General features: G+C 36.5%; 1 protein-coding gene and 1 long non-coding RNA gene across 2 annotated transcripts; both read left to right on the forward strand.

Annotated features, from left to right (window-relative positions):
- Positions 1-6,920: 6,920 nt before the first annotated feature.
- Positions 6,921-9,125, forward strand: LOC145640091 (uncharacterized). Its single transcript, XM_081691402.1, has 4 exons — positions 6,921-8,145; positions 8,305-8,609; positions 8,711-8,944; positions 9,111-9,125. The coding sequence occupies exons 1-4, from the start codon at positions 6,921-6,923 to the stop codon at positions 9,123-9,125; spliced, it is 1,779 nt and encodes a 592-aa protein (XP_081547528.1).
- A 535-nt stretch (positions 9,126-9,660) lies between these two features.
- LOC145640991 (uncharacterized) lies at positions 9,661-10,047 on the forward strand. Its single transcript, XR_014115075.1, has 3 exons — positions 9,661-9,762; positions 9,838-9,949; positions 10,033-10,047. It is a non-coding gene; the product is annotated as an uncharacterized LOC145640991 (long non-coding RNA).
- The last annotated feature ends 410 nt before the right edge of the window (positions 10,048-10,457 follow it).

Raw genomic sequence — 10,457 nt, forward strand, 5'->3', positions numbered from 1 at the left:
CAAAACTACCAAATAAACAAGAAACTTTATTAAAAAGAAAACAAGAGAAAGAAAGAGAAAATAAGATAAAATAAACACGAAAATGACTCTAAAACTACTCCCTAAGAGTGACATAAATGTCATCCATCAGCACATGTTTCATCAAAGTATCCAAGTATCAAGAGTGGATAGCAAATGTGGTTCCAGTTCCAAAGAAGGATGGAAGGGTCAGAATGTGTGTTAATTACAGGGACCTCAATAAGGCAAGCCCAAAAGATGGGTTCCCTCTACCTCACATTGACATTATGGTCGATAACACTGCAAACCATGCACTCCTATCGTTCATGGACGGCTACGCCAGATATAATCAAGTATCAATGGTCAAGGAAGATATGGAGAAAACCACATTCATCACACAATGGGGTACATACTACTATACGGTACTGCCATTCGGGTTGAAAAACGCGAGTGCCACCTACCAAAGAGCAGCCACAACATTGTTACATGATATGATGCACAAAGAGGTGGAGGTCTATGTCGATGATATGATCGTTAAGTCAAAAGATCGCCCAAGCCACATCATTGCACTTCGCAAGTTCTTTGAAAGACTCCGCAAGTACAACATGAGATTAAATCCAGCAAAGTGTGCATTTAGGGTTACATCAGGAAAACTACTTGGATATGTGATCAGTTCTCGAGGGATCGAAATTGATCCCACAAAAGTTAAAGTGATCATGGCCATGCCACCACCCAAGAATGAGAAATAAATTCGAGGCTTCATTTGAAGGCTGCAATATATAAGTAGGTTTATATCAAAACTCACGGCGATAAGTGAACTTATATTCAAGAAGCTTAAGAAAAATTTCCCAGACACATGGGATGATGATTGCCAAAAATCTTTCGACAAAATCAAAGAGTACCTGGCAAACCCACCCGTGCTAGCGCCAGCAATGCCTGACTTTCCTCTTCGACTCTACCCTACGGTCACAAGAGAAACGATGGGGGAAATGCTAGCACAAGAGATCGAAAGCAAGGAGAATGCAATTTACTATTTGAGCAAGACGCTTCAAGGATATGAGACATGATACACACCGCTTGAAAAGTTGTGTCTCGCACTTGTGTAGGCCGCACATAAACTAAGACATTACATGCTCACTCATACAGTGCATGTCGTGTCCAAGATGGATCCTCTCAAGTGCTTGTTTGAAAAAGCAACACTCAATAGCAGATTATCAAGGTGAATAGTCAACCTTGCTCAATTTGACTTGAAATTTGTACCACAAAAAGGCATCAAAGGTTCTGCGATTTTTGACTTCTTAGCAGATTTTTCGCTAGAAGAAGTTGAGAAAGAAGAAGATGAGTACGATTTCCCTGACGAAGATTTACTCATGACCGAAGATGATAGCTGGACGCTCTATTTTGACGGAGCTTTAAACCAAAAAGTTTGTGGTGTAGGAGTCTTGCTCGTATCACCCAATGAAGAGCATATCCCAATTTCCATGAAGGTTGACTTTGATGTCACCAACAATGTCGCAGAGTACGAGGCATGCATTTTGGGATTAGAAACAACTGTGGCATTGGGAATTAAGAGGCTCAGAATCTACGGTGATTCATCACTAATCATTAACCAGATCTCCAAGAAATGGAAGGTGAGAAGTGAAAGTCTCGCTACGTATCAAGCTCATCTGGAAACACTCACGGAGCAACTAGATGAAGTGGAATATACGTACTTGCCTAGAGAAGAAAACAAGTTTTCCGACGCATTGGCTAAATTAGCATCAATGGTGCGAATACCAATAGATACAATCAGAATGTCGTTGACCATAAAAAGAAGATATGAGCCGGCTTATGTTCACACACTTGATGATGAACAAGAATCACAAGAAGAAGATAAATAGCCATGGTATACAGATATCCTTAACTACGTGACAAAAGGAGAATACCCTCCTAATACAAGAAAAAGGGCACGCCGTGCTTTGAGGCTCCTGGCCTCACAGTATGTGCTCATCAGGGGAGAACTCCATAAAAGGATTTCACTAGGGAGAAATCTCTTATGCATAGCCAAGAAAGAAGCACACAAAACCATGGAAAATCTTCATGCCGGCATATGTGGAACGCATATTAATGCTAAGATGTCAGTCCAGAAAATTCAACGACAAGGTTATTATTGGACTACCATGGAGAGAGATTTTCACGAATACGTCAAGAAAGGTATGAAATGTCAAGTCTATGCAAATTTACAGCACGTTCCACCTTCACTTCTCTACACATATACCTCTCCATGGCCTTTCTCTACTTAGGGTATCGATATCATTAGAATGATAACGCCACCAGAACAAAGGGGCATTAATTCATCCTCGTAGCAATCGACTATATCACCAAATGGGTCGAAGCTTCCTCATATGCTAAGTTAACGACAAAACACGTGGCTCAATTCATTGAGAAAAAATATCATATGCCGCTATGGGGTACCTCATGAGATGATTAGTGATAATGGAACGCATTTTCAAGCTGAATGCACGGAATTATTACAGAAATATCATATCAAGCATCACAGATCATCACCCTACAGGCCACAAACAAATGGTGCGGTCGAATTGGCCAACAAAAATGTAAAAACTATCATCGAAAAGATGACGGAAAATTACAAAGATTGGCCAAGTAAGCTACATTTCGCCCTTTGGGGTTATCGAACATCTGTTCATACTACAACGGGTGCTACCCCTTTCTCTTTGGTCTATGGAGTTGAAGCTGTACAACCAATAGAGCTCGAAATCCCTTCTCTCCGAATCGCGTTGGAAATCCAACTAGATGAAATTGTCTGGATTAGAGCAAGATATGATGAATTAGTCTTAATTGACGAAAAACGCTTGGCAGCTTTGCATCATGTCCAAACCTACCAACAGCGTATGGCGCGACATTTCAATAAAAAAGTCAAGACTAGGAACATCAAAGAAGGTGACCTGGTGCTTAAGGCACTTCGCAAAAATGTGTTGGATCCAAGAGGAAAATTCAGACCAAATTGGTCAGGTCCGTACATTGTTAAATCCATCTTGTCTGGCGGGGCGGCACAATTGGTAGACATGGACGGTAACGGTTTCTACAATTTAACCAACTTGGATCAACTCAAGAAATTTTATGCCTAGATGCATGGGTTCATGACCCAATAGAGCTACGTTTAGCCTGATTCCTTTTTAAGGATACGTAGGCAACCCCTCAAGGGGGCCCGACCACTTTAAAAAAATAAAATCCTTCCTCTGTCGATCAAGTATACGCGCTAGTTCAGCATTGCGTCACGACAAAATAGAGCTAAAATAAAAAAATTGCTTATTAAGCATCCGGAGTCCACCGTGGCATGGGAATTTCCACCGTGTCACGGCAGTTACCACCATGGCACGGTGGAACAGCAGCCAAAAAAAAATTTACCGCACCACAGGAATCTCCACAGTGTCACAGCAGTTTTCACCATGGCATGGTGGTAGTCCAGCAAAAAAAAAAATAAATAAATTTGCCACGCCACGGGAATTTCCACCGTGTCACGACAGTCTCCACCGTGGCACGGTGGAATATCAGACTTTCCGATTTTTTTAGTGGCGCGGACTTTGCGAATTCTGTTATTTTTTCGACGTTTTTTTTTATTCTTCCATTGCGTCCGATTTTTATATATAAATCATTGTAATTCTTATTTAAGCCGAAAATAAATATGCTATTATTTTTGAAATAAATGTGACTACAATTATTGGCATCATGCGCCTTATTATAAATATTATAAATCATATAAGCAAAGCAATAGTGATGTAATCCTTCTTCACTTTAGGAACCTCCTTCTCTTTTTCAACTATGTCGGCCTTCACCATTATGTGTCTTTTGTAGGCCGAACCGTCACACCCCTAGTCAAACTTTCACCCCTTTCACCTTTCTTAGAATTCTTTGGTTGTTTCTCTCTATAAACCATCTTCTCCTTACCCTTCCCTTTCACATAATTCTTCCTTTTAGGCATTATAGGAGTCTTAAACTCAATCCCTTATGTTCTCGGACCTAGACGATCTTTAGGAAGTGCTTTCTTACTTCCAAGACGGCCCTTCACATCAAAGTTGCGTGATCCGAGTCGATCCCTTCTACTTCTAGGATTCAACCATGCCTTGTATGCATTAGATAAGGGAGGAGGAGCTTGGTTACTTGCAGAAACGATCCACAAAGGCACTACTACAAAAAGAGTGATTTTTGGACGCAATTGGTTCGACGCTGTTGAAGTGGCGTCAGTCTATATTTTTTGGTTCCGTGTTTTTGCGACGCTTTTTGCATTCGAAAAATTTCTCGACACTTAAAAGCGTCGAGAAACTCACATGCATAGCACGTGAGTGAAGTTGCCAGCAATTTTGAATTTTTTAAAGAAAATAATAAGCGGGTTATTTTCACCCTCAGTCGAAATAGCTTGCTATTAGGTTCCCAATTAAACAAACTGCCCATCTATTCATGCTGCTCTCCTCTAAACTCCATCATCACTCTCATCAGCGACCAAAAAAATCACAAATTTTAGGTTAATTTCTGGGTTTTGCTTGCTAAATTTCAAGGAATTTGGGGTTTTGTGGCTCGTCAGTTTCATAAATTTGAGGTATTAATTTACAATTTGCTGAACAATATTGTTGCTAGTATATATCTCTATCGTTTTTGGCACATAATATATCACAATTCTCTAAATTTTCGTTAAAATTGGGAATTATTTGTTTGCATGTCTTCGATTTTGCGTTGGTGAAGAACAAGAATCGATCTCTTATTGCGAGGTAATTTTTTTCCCTTAATTAGATAAATTAATTTCTTTTTATGTTGTTTTTTTCGTGAATTCTGTTTTAAAATCCAAGTGTTCACGTTTTTTATTTTTTTTTCATATTGTTTTTTGGTTTTTGTTTTGATTGGCCCATTGATGGATTGCTTGAGTTTGTTGTTCTTGGTTGATCTGATGTTGGGAAATCTTCGCTTATTAATACTCTTGTTTAGAAGAAAGAGGATGCTTGGACTTTAAAAAAACCAGGTTTTGTTAATTTGTTTGTTTTCTTTCATGCCCACCACCTGTTTGTTTAAATTCCTCAATGAAAAATACAATTAAAGTGTTTCTGAAGTGTGATTAGTTTGATATGGTTCAAAAAGAATTCAGATTGGTTTGATGCAGCTAAGTTGATCGCAATAGTCCAAAATGGAAAATTCATTCCAATAATTATGTTTTTTCTATCTGAAAACTTTAATCTCAACTCTAATAATCTATATGAAAACTTTAATCTCAACTCTAATAATCTATATGAAAACCTATATTGCTCATCTAATTTTGATTGTTTCTGTAGAAACTTCTACTGCATGATAATAATCAGACTAGGGAACAACCAATGTTGTTCAGAATTTTCTTGTAAAAGGAGAGTCATTTGTTAAAACAATGACCATAATGGTTAATTTTGACTGTTCTTCCTCCACTTTACTAGGTCCTAAAAAGAATCATCATGCACCCAAGGTCACATGTCATGTTACTAGGGAATTTTTTCATGGATCAACGTTTCATCTTCTTTTTGCCCCATAATGTTGGTTGGGATCTTCAAACCAAAGCAAATTTAGCTTAGCTCGTGATGCTGATTAATTTACATAAAAAGCCATGTTTCTGTGCAGATTCCTCTGTTATAATGGACCAAATCTAATCTTGGTAGTAGAGAGTTCATATATTAGTTGATTTTGGTTGGGATCTTCAACAAATAAGATAGATCATCAATTAACATATTGTTTTAAGGCAAACTTTATTATTATTAATTTTATTGTACCACCAAAGCCTGAGTAAAAATGCAAATTCCCAGATATATATGCATCAAATCTAATCTTTAGGCTGCTAATATATATCTGGGAAGGCTGCTAATATATATCTGCTAATAAAAATAATTAGCTAACCAAACAAGAATTATTCATAGATTTGGTTTCTTGGAATATGCCTCTTTGTTGTGTTAAAAGCCACATTCTAATACACACTCAACTTTCATGTAGAAACTTATCATTAGGCTGCTAATAGAGTTGAGAATTACTTAGAACCAAATTCCTCTGCTTGGACAGTGGGAAGACTATTTTTATTCCATAAGTATAGTTTCATCCCTTTGGGCATGTAGAGTTGTTTGCTGGTCAAACCAAATTTAAGAATCATTTTGATTAAAGTATGTAAAATGATGTTTAATTTTGATCTATGATGTTATTGATGTTCTTTAATGATATTACTTGTTTAAATTACCCTATTAACGTGATAATTAATTGTAGATAATTTGCTGCTGGTCTTGGTTGTGTGTTATTGGTTGTGTTGAGATTGGCATGATGGAAGGGTGGTCATAGAATATTTTATGCTTTGCAGGTCTAGTTAACAGTCATCCTCTCCCAAAACAAGTCTTTTAGGTCATGCATATGTATTACAAGTTTAATTAACATTCAGAAATGATGATGCTTTGGTATTTTAAATAAACATATCATAGTGCATTGATATTTAGGTGACAAATTATGAGGTGCTAGCTGAGAGGTCAGATAATCTGAAATGGAGGAAATAATGTCACAATAAGGCAGAGCTAAAGTTACTAGGTATTTTTTGAATGCTTTCAGTGCAGTTGCTGTACTAGGTAGCTAATTATTTTGCTGCTTTGGCCAAATTTTAGTCAAAGTCATGGGCATGATTGTGGTCTGAAAAGTCAATATGTATATACTGTAAAGATTTAAAATCTATGTATATCAAGGGTTTAATGTTGTATATTCTATTAAAGCCGGTGGTTATGAATATAGTGTTGTATACTCTATTTGTAAACTTTTTTTTGTTGTTGCATGTTTTTTTTCTAATTTTCTTCTTTCACCCACAACAAGTTTGTAGGCTTGAATAACTTACTGTCATTGTTTTTGTTTGGCAATTAACTATATACTTTTTTGTAGACATGGATACTAGTTGGATTGATTTACCAAGAGGTGATCCTGGTTATTTTAAAGGTTGCATGAAATTCTTGGAACTTGCTAAAGAGACTCTTTTACCAAATACATGGGAAACTAAATGCCCATGTAATAAGTGCAAGTTAAATAAAACAAATTCAGTTGAAGAAGTTGGAGGGCATATTTTATTTTATGGTTTTTATAAAAACTATAGAAATTGGATATTTCATCGTAAAGATGAAGGGAGTAAGACCTATGATCTAAGTGATGATCAAGTAAATGCAGTAGGTCGAGATGATATGGACGGGTTACTAAGAGCAGCTTTTAGATTTAATACACAACAAACCGACAAAACTCAAGATCCATCATTTAATGAACAAAGTATTGAGGATGACAATTCATATGACATGGATGAGGGGTTTACCATTTATCGCGAGGTAGATGATGAGTATCAATCAACTTTCTCAAATGAAGAACAAGCAAAGTATAAAAATCTCATGGAAGCTTCTGAAAAAGGCCTATACGAGGGGTGTACTACTTTTTCGAAACTTTCATTTCTATTGCATTTGTTTCACCTAAAGTGTATGTTCCATTGGTCTGCAGAGTCATTTAATAAATTACTTGAACTTCTACTTGACGCATTTCCGATTATTAAGGATTTTCCATCGTCCTATTATGAAGGCATGAAGATAATAAATGATTTAGGGTTAGGATATGAGAAAATCCATGCATGTCCAAATGATTGCATGTTATATTGGGGCGAATTCGCAAATAAAAGTGAGTGTCATATATGCAAGACATCAAGGTGGAAAAATGTGAAAGGAAAGGAGGGTGATGTAAATGAAAAAGGAAAAGAAGCATTTAAGAAAGGCGAGGCAGCTAAAGTAATGCGGTACTTTCCCCTTATCCCTAGATTAAAGAGGCTTTACATGTCATCTAAAACTGCAGAGGACATGAGATGGCACTTTAATCGTAAGGATGATAAGATTCTACGACACCCTGCTGATGGCGAGGCCTGGAAAAAATTTGATGAAAAATATACAGAGTTTGCCGCTGATCCTCGCAGTGTTAGATTAGGCCTAGCGAGTGATGGTTTTAATCCATATCGTCTTATGAACACAAATTATAGTACATGGCCGGTGGTCCTCATTCCTTATAATTTACCACCATGGCTTTGTATGAAACCATCATCCTTTATTCTTTCTATAATTATTCCTGGTAAATTTGGTCCCGGTATGGATATTGATGTGTACTTGCAACCACTAATCCATGAATTGAAATGATTGTGGGAAGGTGTTGATGCTTTTGACTCTTATAGTGGAAGCAACTTCAAACTGCGAGCAGCCCTACACTCTACTATTAATGACTTTCTGGCTTATGCTATGCTGTCAGGTTGGAGTACGAAAGGCTACAAAGCTTGTCCTTCTTGCACTCATTCTTCTCATTCAGATAGATTTGGTGGCAAAATTATCTACACTGGGTATCGAAAATGGTTGCCTATTGATAACCCATATCGTTCCCAAGCTAATTTGTTTGATGGGAAAGAAGAATATGGTATTGCTCCGATTCGTACCAGCGGGACAGAAGTGTTGAAGCAACAAGAAGGGGTAAAGTATGTGAATGGGAAGACAAAAAAAGTTCCTACAAAAATGAGGGAAAAAGCTACAATGAACTTGATGATGATTGCGATCCCGATGGTGATCATATTCTTTGGAAAAAGAAAAGTACATTTTTTGAATTAGAGTATTGGGAGCATAATCCTCTTAGACATAATTTAGATGTTATGCACATTGAAAAGAATGTGTCCGATATTTTATTAGGAACTCTTTTAGATATGGATAATAGTAGGGATGATGAGAGTGGCAGAGAAGCCCTAAAGAATTTGAATATAAAACCTCATCTATGGATCGACCCTCAAGGTTACATCCCGCCGGCTGCATACACCATGTCTAACGAGGAGAAAGAACGATTTTTGAAAGTCTTGAAAAAGATGAAAGTTCCTGATGGATATGGATCTAATTTGCAAAGATGTGTGAATCTAAAGCAACGGAAACTTATTAATATGAAAAGTCACGATCATCATATTCTCATGCAAGACATCCTCCCGGTTGCTTTAAGGGCGTCGAATGCCACAAGAGTTATTGACTTGCTTGAAGAGTTGTCTGACTTTTTTAAAAAGATATGTTCAACTGCTATAGATACAAGAGAATTAGATTCCATTCAATCAAAGCTCGTGTTGAGTCTTTGCAAGTTTGAAAAGGAATTTTTACCAACATTTTTTATAATCATGGTTCATCTACTAATTCATTTAGTAGAAGAGGTCAGACTAGGCGGACCGGTTCATTATAGATGGATGTATCCCGTTGAAAGGTACTTATTATTATTATTATTATTATTATTATTATTATTATTATTATTATTATTATTATTATTATTATTATTATTATTATTATTATTATTATTATTATTATTATTTGTAATATTTATTTTTATATAATAATTTTTCCTATTCTTTCACATTCACATACAAAATCGTTACTATAATTCAAGGTACTTGGCCTTTTTGAAATCTCATGTAAGCAATAAAGCGCAACCGGAAGGATCTATAGCGGAAGGTTACCTTTTGTGGGAGACAATTGCATTTTGTTCGAGATATTTAGAAAGTGTTGAGACTATGTTCAATAGACCTAGAAGGAATGAGGATGGTGTATCAAACATTGACAACTATTTGTATAACTCTTGTGGTCGTGTTGTTGGAAAAAAAGAAAATGTCCGTTTGGATGATAGAAGTTTAAAGCAAGCTCATCGCTATGTTTTACTTCATTCTGATGAACTAACCCCGGTGCTCAAGTAAGTAGCATAATGTGTTTAGTTAAATCGTCCAATATATACTTGTTACTAACATAAAATTTACAATCTCGGTAGTGAGTTCCTAAAACTAAAGAGGCAAAAGAATGACGTTGGAGGAAGTCAAGCTGATGAATCTATTGAAAATCAGTGGATAATTGATGAATTTGCAGATTGGTTGCAAAGCCAGGTCATATGCTTTTACATTTAGGGTCTTTTTATTTTCATATTATACAACTTTCTAATTCTAACTTTAATATTCTCGAATTATAGGTCCATAATTTAGATGATAGCACGGTAGATGGAAAGTTAAGAAAAGTCTTAGCCGGTGGCTTGAGTAACCGCGGGAAAAGGATGAAAAGTGTTATTATCAATGGTTACAAATTTGATATTGTGGATCGTGAGCGATTTCGAGTAGCTCAGAATTCAGGAATCATGGTGGAAGCAGAGGGTCACGAATATTATGGAAAACTCAAAGAAATTTTGGAATTAGATTATTATGGTTCTTATAAGGTTGTATTGTTTCGTTGTGATTGGGTCAATATCCGTAGGGGTATCAAAACAAATCCGAATGGAAGTGTTCGTATCAATTTCTCAAAGTTGATGCACACTGGTCGATTTTTGCGTGATGATCCATTTGTTTTCTCATCTCAAGCAAAACAAGTTTTTTATATTGAGGATGAGATACAAAAAGGGTG

This window comes from Chenopodium album, chromosome 7 (assembly GCF_948465745.1).
Source record: "Chenopodium album chromosome 7, dcCheAlbu1.1, whole genome shotgun sequence".
In the NCBI taxonomy this organism is placed as follows: domain Eukaryota; kingdom Viridiplantae; phylum Streptophyta; class Magnoliopsida; order Caryophyllales; family Amaranthaceae; genus Chenopodium; species Chenopodium album.